Here is a 13,735-nt window from a genome sequence, read left to right as displayed (position 1 = left end):
AAGGAAAATTAGCTTTTTTTCGGGTCACAGAATGTATCAAGATCGAAAAAAAGAGAGATTTATTTTTACTGAATATTGATGGAGCAACATCAACTGTCTAAAAATAAATAACAACAGAAGGTTGTTTTGATTAAAATTCAGTTTTTAAAAAAAGGTGGCAAGGGGGCATTTTACCCCACACCTGGGTTATAGTGATAAAGTTTAGATATAGGGGCAATAGTTATAGTGCTAAATTTGTAAACTAATGCAAATAATTTTGAGACAGCAAGTTGGTTTTCTGAGTAACAAATTAAGATCATTATTCAAAATAACCACTTCAGAAAATGATGCAGCATTTCCTGTGAATTTCACATTTGGCATTTCATCACATCTCAAGTATTCTATAAACAAACGAATCTCCATTGTGATTTGATCAGTCAATGTGAACTCACTTTGATCATTTTTTTAGAGCAAATCTATTCCCCACAAACAGTGTGTTTAATCTTACAACAGCGGGGGGTTTACTCCAAATACTTTGCTTTCACTTATTGGACAGTTATTGAAAAACTTTTGATTTAATCACCTTGAACAAAACTGAAAATGACAAATAAGTATTTTGTCTCAAAATAAATGTGATCATTTCAGGGATTCTCATTAGCTACATTAATTTTCAACATTTTAAAAAATATGAAGTATTACATCAAACTACCACAAAATCAACCTTTAGACACCACAGGCAAAGATCTCATGGATCAGGAAACTTTTGCAGTGTATAGTGACAAAAAGGTGTTTAGGAAATTCCTGTGGTAGGTTTTGTTTTGGGAGAAAATCAAATCAAATGTGCCTTCTACCCCAGAGGGCCTTTAGCCCTGTTGTACCCAACATGACCATATATGAACATATAAATACAATTTTAGTTTAGTTATATATTTGACATATATTTAAATTCCAATAATATTTGGAGATATATATATATATATATTGCATAAGTGAAAACAGCATTTTTATTTTTTTTATGTTCTTATTATTTTGAAATATATGTTGCATATATAGTATGCACAAGTACGTGACTTTTTATATTAGTGAAAACCGTATATAAACATGTATCGCATGTATGTACATTGCCATGTATTAAATTTCAGTATGTGAAAAACATTTTCATGTAGTTTTAGCAGACACTGCAGTCACATATCAAAACTCGTGCTCCATTGCAATTAATAAGACATACACACACCACAGCCTTCTTTCAGCACACACAACGTTGATACCGCAAACATGCACTTTTAAAGGGGGAAAACACACATCCGCACCGTGAACACGAGTGGACAGCGCCGTGGTGCTGAAACACACAGATGCCGACGCTCGCTCGCGAACGGACCGCACAAACATAGTCCTGCTGGGTGTCGCGTTAATGTTTAACGGATGACCTATTCGACGCGCGTTTAAACGTGTAGTAATCTCTGATAAACTGCAGCTGATGGGGTTTTTAGCGAAGATGGCGCCCACAGCTAACCCAACCCAACGGCGATACACACAAGATGACCATAACAACTCTGCATATTACCACAATAGTAGAGCGAAATACTACAAATATGCTACACACCGCACGAGCGATAAACCCCTATGAGGCGCTTCGACATGGTGGATAACCTTTGTCCGAGCTTGTGTCAACAATAGCCTAATATTAACAGTCCACGTAAACAGACATATTACATTTCAGGAGACAGTCATGCTGAAAACAACAGGCAAATGCTGCCATCATCCACGAGCTTCACCATTCACTCTTACTGCACGCGCGCGCGCTAGACTTCACAGACCCCTCCAGCCTGCATGTTCCCTATAAAGGGTGCTGGACTTACTTCAGCATGGACTGCTCTTTCGCCTCCTCTTTCTTTTGTCGGTCCATGACCGAGAGAATGATCTTTCTCTCCTCCTCGGTGAGGTGGCTCAGGTCCGGCATGTCCGGTTGAGCGGGACCCGCAGGGGATGCGGCCGGGCCACCCCGGGCAGACATTTTCAGGTGCGGGTGCTGAAAGGACCCAAAATGAGCAGTGAATCAACATTAAATACAATCAGTGTCAACCTTCGGTGGGGGGCGGAATCCATGCATTTTATAGTGTTTAGTCCCATAGTGCAGCCTACACACGTCAAATGCCATGCATTTACTGTGTAGGCTAAATAGGATAAGTATCCATACAGTGTATTTGCATGGTAAATATGGCAGTATGAGCCACATTTAGTATATCAACATTAAGAATAATCGATATAACCCCATGACAGCACAGGTAAATGTCTGTAGTACGGTACAGCATACAGCTTGTCACATTGGCGTGGAAAAACAACCCCAGTGATAAGGTGTGAGAAACGCCTCAGTGTTCCTGAATCTAAGGGCATCCCAACCATGCCTGTCATTAGCCATCTGCTCGAATGTGTGAAGAGAGAAAACGAGTGCTTGCCTTTTATTTCGCAGTCATGGTGAATGCAGTCTAACCCATGGCTGCTGCTCTTACGGCCCGCGGTCCCTTGTTTTGCGGTTGTCGGCGTCCTCGCTTCCGCCACCTTCCCTTTGATACCCTCCCGGCTGCTGTTAACTCCAACAGATTTCCTGAATGCACAAAAATGGATGCAGTAGCGGAAACGGTCAGATTGGAGAGCGAGCGAGGCGGAGCGACGGTCTGACGTAGGACAAAGATCAGATGCTCCGGTCGCACGCGCGGGCGGGGGCTATCTGAAGTGCGCGCGCAGGACACATTCATTGACGGGAGGCGCGAGAGGAGTTTGAGCTATGATGTGATACCGTGATACTAGTTATTTAATTGCCCACGGATGATAGTTTTATGTTTACATGCCCAAACTGACGCCAAACAGAACTAGCAAAATCTTCTGCATTTTCAGTAGCAGAACTGTACAAACCAAATAGGCTACACATATCAGCTATGTACTTCTTACCAAAAACGTTCATTTTTTAAATCAATAAATACACTGTTAATAGTGCTGAAGTTCACTTCATGCATTCAACAATTACACAACAACTGAATTGCTCTTGTTCAAAACACAATTATGGATATCTATAATTGATTTCTTACTAGTTGAAATTCCTACGTACTACTATGGCAAGCCGATTTAGCTTTTAATGCATCCAGCATTACTTCTTGTAATTGTACTAGAAATGTTTCAGTTATAGAGCTCTATAATTAAATATATCTTAAATGTTTTACAAGTAAAAATTCAGCTGTAGATCTCTCTAATTGGAATCTTTACTAGTAAAAAATCAATTACAGAGCTCTCTTATTAGAATTCTTACTAGTAGGGATTCAATTGTAGAGCACTCTAATTAAAATTCTTCCTGGTAAAAAATCAACTGTAGAGCTATCTAATTAAAATTCTTACAAGTAAAAATTCAGTTATAGAGCTGTCATGGTCCTGTCACCTTGTCAGTTTGGGGTTTTGTCTGACAGGACCGTGACATCATCGCCCCATGTTCTGTCTTGTGTTTTATGTCCTGTCTTTGTGTTGAGCGCACGGGTCTGGGTGTGAGTTACCACTGTGCGCTCTTTAGTAATGTCACGGTCCTGTCACTCTGTCAGGTTGGGATTTTGTCTGACAGGACCGTGACATCATCATCCCATGTCTTGTGTTTTGTGTCCTGTCTTTGTGTTGATCGCACAGGTCCAGTTTTGAGTTACCGCTGTGCACTCTTCTGTCGGTCTTATTTCATGTCCAGAGCATGGTGTCTGCATCCTGACTTCCTATGGTTCGGTTTCAGTCTGTGTCGGGTTCCGGACACTCATGCTCCATGTTCTGTTTGTTCTGGTCTAATTGTGTTGACTTTTCTCCCTCATGTGTTTCAGGTGCTGCTGGCACGTGGAATCAGCGTTTCCTTGGGAATACTGGTAAAAATTAAATTGTAGATCTCTGTAATTAAAATGAATGGAAGTCAATAACAAATAAATATTCAATTGTAGAACTCTGTAATTTGAATTTTTTACTATTAAAAATTCTGTTTGAGATTTCTGTAATTGAAATGCTTACTAGTAAAAATGTAATTATAGAGCTCTCTAATTAGAATTCTTACTAGTAGGAATTCAATTGTAGAGCTCTCTAATTAAAATTCTTGTAAAAATTCAATTGTAGATCTCTATAATTGGAATTTGGTACTATTAAAAATTCAGTTTGAGAGCTCTTTAATTGAAATACTTGGAATAATGTAATTAAAAGCTCTTTAATTGGAATTCTTATCAGTAATAATGCAATTGTAGAGCTCTGTAATTGAAAATTAAATTAGAGAGCTCTCTAACTGGAATTCTTTCTAGTAAAAATTAAATTGTAGTTTTCTGTAACTGCAATTCTTACCAGTAAAACTGCAATTATGATGAGTTACAATGGGAACAATTAAATATATTTTGGCCTTCCATATACTTCTTAACAGAAAAAAATTGCTTATTTTAATATCTGAAAATAAGGTTTTCACGAATGAATGAATGTTACATTTATATAGTGCTTTTCTGACACTACACTTACATAGTGAACAGGGAGTTCTCCTCAACCACCACCAGTGTGCAGCATCCACATGAATGATGCGATAGCAGTCATAGTGTGCCAGTACACTATTGGTGGAGAGGAGACAGTACAGTGATAGAGCCAATTTATGAATGGGGATTATAAGGAGGCCATAAGGACCAATGGGGGGAATTTGGCCCTTTATTACTATTAAGAGATTTTTACTATCAAGAAGTACATAGCTGATTTGTGAAACTGGAATTTCAATGAGCAAGAAATTCATTATAGATATCTGTAATTGTGTTTTGAACAGGGGTGAGTGAAGGACAGATCATTGTCAAATTCTGAAAGGCAGTTAAAGATATCATTAAGTATGTTCTTCAATAGTTAAAATTCCAATTTGGATATCAAGAACGGGTATTTCCATGAGTAATGATGTCATTTTAATATCAAGATTTAATGTTTTTACTAGTGCAAATATAATTCATTCCTGATATCAAGAATCAGCATTTTAACTGGTGAAAATGTAATTGTTGATATATGACAGATCTTGCACATGATTAAATGTCAAAAGGGTTTGCGATGGACTTTCCTAAGAAGCATGTCATCCAACATTCATGATATAAAATCATTTGTAATTGGAAGAACAGGTTTCTTTCACAAGGTGTAAAACCAGAAATAGCCCAAATGCCTCTATGAATAACAGGTTATGGCTGCATTTCCCAAAAGCATTGCAAGTTTAAGTTGATCGTAGAGACCATTTGTGCCAATGATTTCTACGATCTGCTTAGGCTTATGATGCTTTTGGGAAACACAGCTCATAACTATATATTGTGGGGTCCAAAAGTCTAAGGCTACATTGAAAATCAAGGCTTTTTGCATTTAAATGTGAAAATAAACAAAAAGTTTTAGAAAATGTTCTGACATAAAATGAAGAAATATTTAAGATTCTGCACTAATTAAAGAAAATATTGAAGATTTAAAATGTCTTGGTCACTAATCTAATATAAGCAAATATGATATTGACCATGTTACCTCCTTTGTACAAAAGGTCAGATTGCTTTTCTTATCACAATAGTATCTAAATCAAATGAGTCAAAATAGCTATTTCATTAGTATATGACACTGTCAGTTCTAGCTGTTTGGTGGCCTGCCTTGTGCCCTTTAATCTTGGGCATTGTAAGGTATGGTAAAATGGTATCATTTTTTTCCATAGAGGGAACTGGCATCTAAACATTGATTCGGTTACATTAATAAATAAACAATTAAAAAAGTAAAAAAGTGGACATTTCCACCTAATGAAATGATACTGAAAGAAGTAGAGAGGAAAGTGAAAAGGTGACCTAAAAGACATACAGTAGGCCAACTTCAAATCAAATCACTTTTATTGTCACACAACCATAAACACAAGTGCAATAGTGTGTGAAATTCTTGGGTAAAGATGATTCATTTTATTCCCCCAAGCACCAGGTATAATCACTGACAATAACATCTAGACAAATCTTGCTGTATAGGCATGCTTTAAAACATACACTACCATTCAAAAGTTTAGGGTCACTTACTCATTTTTTTTTTCTTTTTTTCTTTTTTTTTTCACATTTTAGAATAATAGTAAAGTCATCAAAACTATGGAATAACATAAATGGAACTATGGGAATTATGTTGTGACTAAAAAAATCCAAAATAAATCAAAACTATTATTAAACTATATTTTAGCATCTTCAAAGTAGTCACCCTTTGCCTAGAATTTGCAGACATGTACTCTTGACATTTTCTCAACCAACTTCTTGAGGTATCACCCTGGGATGCTTTTTAAACAGTATTGAAGGAGTTCCTATCTATGTTGGGCACTTATTGGCTGCTTTTCTAAATTATTTGGTCCAAGTCATCCATTTCAACATTTTTTTTTTAAATAAAACGTTAGTTTTGTAATTAAATAAATTGATATGGTGGCACAATTATATTTTTGTCTACAAAACTAATTTCAAACATTTAAGCATACGCCTTCAGATCAAAAGGTTTTTAAGATCATTAGAAACTTTTCAGGCAAGTGACCCCAAACTTTTGAACGGTAGTGAACATATCATTACATCTGACTGTATATACAAATGCAGGGATCTCAAGACGTGTTTTTCCAAGTTTCAAACTATGTTTAACTTGACACAGCGACCTAAAAACAGAATGTTTTTGTGTGCAATGACACATCCTTAGAAAAGCCCTCATAATAAATATATCTCGGACTGATTGACGAATTCAATGCCAATTACATAAGCTAAATAATATGGAAATAAACATATATTGCATACTAAAGCCACTTTTTGAATTGTCTTCTTGGTAACACTGTACAATAAGATTCTATTTGTTAATATTAGTAAATGCATTAGGTATCATGAACAAACAATTAACAATATATTTTTTACAGCATTTATTAATCTTGGTTAATATTAGTTAATACAAATACTATTGTTGATTGTAAGTTCATGTTAGTTCATAATGCATTTATTAATGTTAACAAACACAATTTTTGATTTGAGAAATGAATTAGTATATGTTGAAATTAAAATTAACTAAGATTAATAAAAGTTGTAAAAGTATTGCGCATTGTTAGTTCATGTTAACTAATGTTATTAACTAATGTTAACAAATGGAACCTTATTGTAACCGTCTTTTTTAATGCTTTACTCATGTGCCACAATGATGTAATGTATTTTAATTATCTACATCAATATTTTTTATAATATATATTTTATTTATAATGATTTAAATATAACTATTTATAAGTATTTAATCATAATTTATTGAATTATTGTTATTTGAGGGGCTTTCTAAACAAATAATTATATATGCGATCAATTGTGATTAAAATCGATTAATTAATCGGCATACCATGTAATTAATTCGATTAAAAATTGTAATCGATTGACAGCCCTAATAAAGAGTAGACACATTTTATCAAATGTACATTATTGTATTTATTTGTTATATATTAGTATCTTTAAACTCCAATGCACGCTGGGTAGCGTTTCTGGGTGCATAGCGCCCTCATCCGACCAAATTATCATAACCTACATGTTATAACCGAATTTTTAAATCATCCACAGAATTATCATTTCTACTGTGTGCAGTCTCCTGAGTTAAAATAATATCACCTCAGTGAATTATTTAGTAAATAACAAATTCTTCATCTTAATGGCAAAATTCTGTATAAATATAAATAATGAGTACATCTTAAAATGTATCTGTATGTTTTGTCTCTCTATATGTTATTATGTTATTTTAATCAAGTAATGATTTGTCAAAAAGTAATTTAAGGAGTCACGTGACGCCATGCGAGGAGCAGACGTGTGAACGGTGGCAACAGACCGAAAGCCCCTGACTCAATTCAGATGGTGATCTGAAAGAAATCCAGTGTGAATTGATGAATGTGTCGGCAATGCTGACAAAAGTCATTGCAGATTTGGAGGATCTTGCTGTAATATGTTGATCGATTACTTCCATGGAGATGAAATTCACTGAGTTGGCTACAGTATTGTCGGACTTTAAGAGAAGGATCGATTATCTGGAGTCATCAGAGAGAGAATTAGCTGCTAATCCGCTAGTGACCAAGGTGGATTTGGAATGCGTTTGGGAAAAACTGGAGGATTTGGGGAATCATAATCAACTAAACAACATCCGAACTGTTGGAATTCCTGACCATGAAGAAGGTCGAGATACGGTGAAATTCCTAGAAGAGCTCTTCCCGAGTCTGCTCGACATAACAGGCCATAAGCTGGAAATCGAGGAAGCTCACAGAGTCCCAGCTCAGAGATCGATGGAGAGAGACAGACCCCATCAATGTGGCAAAGTTGTCGTGGGGACTCGTGTGCGTTCATGGACCTTTTGAGTTTAAAGGGATTGTCGCCGGTTGGCGCTGTTGTGCGCGGGGTTAGTGCGCACGTTTTTCTTTTTTCTGTTTGTTTTGTTTGGGGGATGTTCGGGGGTTGATTGTTTCACTAATGGGGAATGTGGTCTTCATAATTTTGTTTTTCACACACAATTTTTTATTTTTATTATATCAAAATGTCAAAAGTTAATATGAATAAGTTGTCTCTCTCCACATGGAATGTGAATGGGTTGGGGCACCCCATAAAAAGAAGGAAGGTTATTACTTTTCTTAAACGTAAGAATAGTGTTCTTCAAGAAACACATCTCTCCCCGCAGGAAGCTGAAAAATCTGGGAAGATATGGGGTGGACATGTTTTCTTTAGTGTTGGCTCAAGTAAGAGCAGGGGAGTCATTATATTGATTAATAAACATTTACAATTCAAATTTCTCAAACAGATTAAAGATAAATTAGGAAGAGTAATTATTGTTTTAGCTGAAATTCAAGGGCAAAGTCTGATTTTGGCTAATATTTATGCACCCAACGTTGATGATCAGGGCTTTTTTATAGATCTTGAAGGGATGCTGCAAACCGCTGGCACCCCTCATGATATAATATTGGGAGGAGACTTTAATCTTTTGATGGATTCAGTCCTTGATCATAGTGAAGCTAAAGTGTGTAAACCCCCTAGAACAACATTGACGCTTCACAGGATGTGTAAAAATCTTGGTCTTTCGGATATTTGGAGACCTTTGAACCCATCCGGTAGGGACTATACATTTTTTTCATCAGTCCATAAGATTTATTCTAGAATAGATTTTTTTTTGATATCCAAATCCATTTCATCTGTTGTTGATTGCTCAGTTGGAAACATTTTAGTCTTGGATCATGCCCTGGTGAGTTTAGAGGTGATGCCACATATAGAGAAAAAGAAATCATAGAGTTGGCGCCTTAATGTATCCCTTTTACAAAATCCTGATTAAAATGTTAAAGACTGAAATCAATGTTTATATGGAGACCAACTGGTCCTCAGTATCCTCTGTGAGCGTGGCTTGGGAGGCACTTAAAGAGGTTCTTAGGGGCCGGATCATACAGTATGCCTCATTCATCAAAAAATCCAATGCACGAGAACTTGTGGAGTTGGAAGGAAATATTAAAAGTGCAGAGGCAGAGCTGAAGCGCCGTATGTCAGCTGATGGCCTCAGAGAATTGACCCGATTGAAATATAGATATAATACTATTCTGTCGCGGAAAGTGGAGTTTTGGTTATTCAGGGCAAGACAGTCATACTTTGAGTCGGGTGACAAAGCAGGGAAGCTTTTGGCTAGATATATAAAGCAGAGAGAGTCTCTTTCTATCATTCCCTCAGTGAAATCCGCTGGTGGTGAATATTTACCTCGGCCATTGATATTAATAATGCTTTTAAAGAATTGTATATTGATCTTTATAGTTCCACATCTTCATCTACTGATGAAGATATTAGAAACTTTGTGGAACCATTAGATCTTCCTAAACTGACGACTAAGCAAAAAAACTCTCTTGATTCTGAGATAACCTTGGAGGAGCTTAACGATGTAATGAAATCCCTACCTACTGGCAAGTCTCCGGGGCCAGATGGTTTTGCCGCAGAATTTTTTAGATCCTATGCTACAGAACTGGCCCCACTTTTGTTAGAAGTTTATACTGAATCATTAAAGAAGGGAAAACTTCCTCCAACCACGACACAAGCCCAGATCAGTCTGATTCTTAAAAAGGACAAAGATCCAAGCAAGTGTAAAAGTTACCGTCCAATCTCCCTGATCCAACTAGATGTAAAAATATTGTCAAAAATTCTGGCTAACCGATTAAGTAAAGGTATGACATCTCTTATACATATAGATCAGGTGGGGTTTATTCGGGATCGGAGCTTTTCTGATAATATTAGGCGTTTCATCAATATCATGTGGTCAGTGGCGAATGATCAGACTCCGCTCACTGCCATCTCACTTGACACTGAAAAGGCATTTGATTTGGTAGAATGGGATCATCTTTTTAAAATTTTGGGAATATACAGGTTCAGGAAAATTTGTATTGGTTGGATTAAGTTACTTCATAGAAACCCGGTAGCGGCAGTACAAACGAATGGATTAATGTCAGATTATTTTACTCTGGATAGGGGCACTCGGCAGGGTTGCCCTCTTTCCCCATTATTGTTCTGTCTTGCCCTGGAAACATTAGCAACTGCGATAAGAAGGGAAGATGATTTTCCAGGGGTGATGGCGGGAGGTATGGCACATAAGCTTTTGCTTTACACAGATTATATTTTGTTACTTGTCTCTGACCCTACTAGATCTATGCCTTGCCTCCACAGAATTATTAATTCCTTTTGTAAATTCTCAGGATACAAAGTCAATTGGTCTAAATCCAAAGCTTTGGCTCTGACAGCGTACTGCCCAGTAACGGCTTTCCAGCTGGGTGCCTTCCAGTGGCCCAAACAGGGCATTAAGTGTTTGGGCATTTTATTCCCAGCAAATTTGTCCGATTTAGTTAGAGTTCATTTTGACCCCTTAATTAAAAGGTTTTCGAGCGATGTGGGCAGGTGGGCTTCATTACATTTATCTATGACTGGGAAGGATAATGTTATTAAAATGAATTGTATTCCAAAATGTAACTACTTGTTACAATCTCTCCCTGTAGATGTCCCCCTCTCTTATTTCAAGCAATTTGATAGTATAGCGAAGTCCTTCATTTGGAATAGTAAACGTCCCAGATTACATTTGAGTAAGTTACATAGGCCGATTGTGAGGGGGGTTACTACACTTGGTGACGTATATGAGAGTGGAGTGTTGAGATCTTTTGAAAATTTGGTTCAACACTTTGAGATCCCCAGATCTCAGTTCTATAGGTATTTACAGCTGCGCCACCTGCTCTGTAATATTTCTGGGAGTAGCTCCCACCCCCCTAAAGCGGCAGATACTCTGGGAGTGGTGATTACTGCTTTTGGAAAAGGCCATGAGGCATCAGTGTATTACTCTCTGTTATTCAAATCTGGGGGACGGAGTTTTAACTTCTATCAAGAGATTATGGGAGAATGATATAAACTTTGGAGGAAGTGTGGGCTAGGATTCTAAAAAAGAGTCTACATCTAGAGATGCAAGGGTTCGCCTTATGCAATTTAAGATTTTATATAGATTCTATTGGACCCCCTCTAGATTGTATAGGCTTGGTCTTAAAGACACACCCACCAGCTGGCAATGCCAATCAGAAGATGGAGACACAATCCATGTTTTTTGGTGGTGTGCTAAGATTCAAGAATTTTGGTTGAAAGTTCAGTGTTGTATTTGTGACGTTTTGAGAACTCAAATTTTACTTTGTCCCAGACTATGTATTTTGGGTGATGGGGCGGTCATAAATATGGGGGATAATCATAAAAAACTGGGTTCTGACCGGTCTCATGAACGGCAGGCAAATCATTTTAAGGGGACGGAACTCGGATGGAGAGCCCTCTTTTTCGTAGTGGTGTGTGGAAATGGGGAGGGTGGCTGCTTTCGAGGAAGTGGTAAGTAGAAGGTTGGGGTTTTGGGACTTATTTGTTAAAAAATGGGGCAATTATTTCGCTTTTTGGGGGGACTCTCGGGGAGGGGATGTGGAGAATGTAGTATATTTATTATATATGTTTATTATATTTTCTTTTTTGTTTTGTTTTTTTGGTTGTGTGTGTGTGTTATTATGTGGGACAACAGGGGTGTTTGTTGGGGGTCAGGGTGGGGTTGGTGAATGGGGAGGGATATTAGTGCGGTTTGAATGTGAAATGTTGATTCATTGTATATGTGTTGGGTTTTTCTTTGTGGTGTATATGTGAATCAATCAAAAATTTAAATTAAAAAAAAAAAACTCCCAGCTCGTAAATCTTCCCCACGCTGGATTATGGGCAATTAACCTTTGTCGAGTGTACATCAAATGTACACTCGAAATTAGAGTGCATTGTAAGAATGAGTGAACAAATATAAGGAACGTGTGGCTCACTCAGAATTCAGACACTCCTACAAAATGGCGGACACCCGAAATAGTGCACTATATAGTGGATAGCGGGCGGTTTCAGACAAAGCAAGTGTTCGCTTCTGGGGTTGGTGCCCTATGCAGGCTGCGTACTCTGCATTTAGAAAGCGGCAGTACTGCTGTACAGAACTAATGATCAAAATCTTTCGACACTGAAAACTGTAACTACACTGAAGGACTTTAAAAGCTATGAAATAGCTAAAGTAGCATTAATAAAGCATGATCTTTCTTTGGTTTATATTTCAGCATTATATGTAATGTCCTTTTGGGACATTTTCACATTTTCTCTGTAACAATTAGGGTTTCCAAACCTCTCTTCTTATTGAAAAATTCATCCAGGTCTGACAAGAGCCCATAAAGGGATAATTCACCCAAAAATGAAAATCTCTCATTAATTACTCACCCTCATGCCATCACAGATGTGTATGACTTTCTTTCATCTGCTGAACACAAATGAAGATTTTAAGAAGAATTTATCAGCTCTTTTGGTCCATAAAATGCAAGTGAATTGGTGCCAACATTTTAAAGCTAAACAAAATCACATAAGTCAGCATAAAAGTAATCCGTAAGACACCAGTGGTTAAATCAGTATCTTCAGAAGCAATGTGATAGGTGTGGATGAGAAACAGAAGCGATGTGATAGGTGTGGATGAGAAACAGGTCACCTTCACATTCTTCATCTTGTGTTTTTTGGTGATTCTCATTCTTCTATGCATATCGCCCCCTGCTGGGCAGAGAGAAAAATGTCTAGCAAAAAATGACAAATATTGATCTGTTTCTTACCCACACATATAATATCACTTCTGAAGATATGGATTTAACTACTGGAGTCTTATGGATTACTTTTATGCTGCCTTTATGTGCTTTTTGGAGCATCAAAATTTGGGTACCCATTCACTTGCATTGTATGGACCTACAGAGCTGAAATATTCTCCTAAAAATCTTCATTTGTGTTCTCCTGAAGAAAAAAAGTCATACATATCTGGGATGGCATGAGGGTGAGTAAATGATGAGAGAATTTTCATTTTTGGGTGAACTATCCCTTTAAAGTGATAGCTCAGACATATATTCATATATTCTGTCATCATTTCCCAACCCTCATGTTGTTCCAAACCCGTGTGACCTTCTGTATTCTGTAGAACACAAAAGATGTTAGACAGAATGTTACAGACTGACAGTCTCAGTCACCATTCACTTTCAAAATATGGAGGAAAAAAAAACATAATAGTGACTCAGACAAACATTTTGTCAAAAATCTCCTTATTGTGTTGCATGGAAGAAAGAAAGTCATATGGGTTTGGAACAACATGATGTTGAATGATGACAGAATTTCCATTAATAATAATACAAATTCTG

The 13,735-nt window shown here is 37.1% G+C and overlaps 1 protein-coding gene across 1 annotated transcript in view; it reads right to left on the bottom strand.

The window, feature by feature from the left end:
* LOC127420680 (regulating synaptic membrane exocytosis protein 2-like) overlaps positions 1–2,594 on the bottom strand; it is a 240,201-nt gene extending 237,607 nt beyond the window's left edge. Inside the window, exons 1-2 of the mRNA XM_051663141.1 lie at positions 2,436–2,594; positions 1,839–2,008 (exon numbers count right to left, since the gene is read on the bottom strand). Coding sequence (XP_051519101.1) covers positions 1,839–1,993 — 155 coding nt within the window. The 5' untranslated portion in view covers positions 1,994–2,008; positions 2,436–2,594. The remainder of the gene's footprint in view (positions 1–1,838; positions 2,009–2,435) is intronic.
* Between the last annotated feature and the right edge of the window lie 11,141 nt (positions 2,595–13,735).

This window comes from Myxocyprinus asiaticus, chromosome 30, assembly GCF_019703515.2.
Source record: "Myxocyprinus asiaticus isolate MX2 ecotype Aquarium Trade chromosome 30, UBuf_Myxa_2, whole genome shotgun sequence".
In the NCBI taxonomy this organism is placed as follows: Eukaryota; Metazoa; Chordata; class Actinopteri; order Cypriniformes; family Catostomidae; genus Myxocyprinus; species Myxocyprinus asiaticus.
Note: the sequence above shows the minus strand (reverse complement) of the source record. Positions and strands in the feature narration are given on the sequence as shown.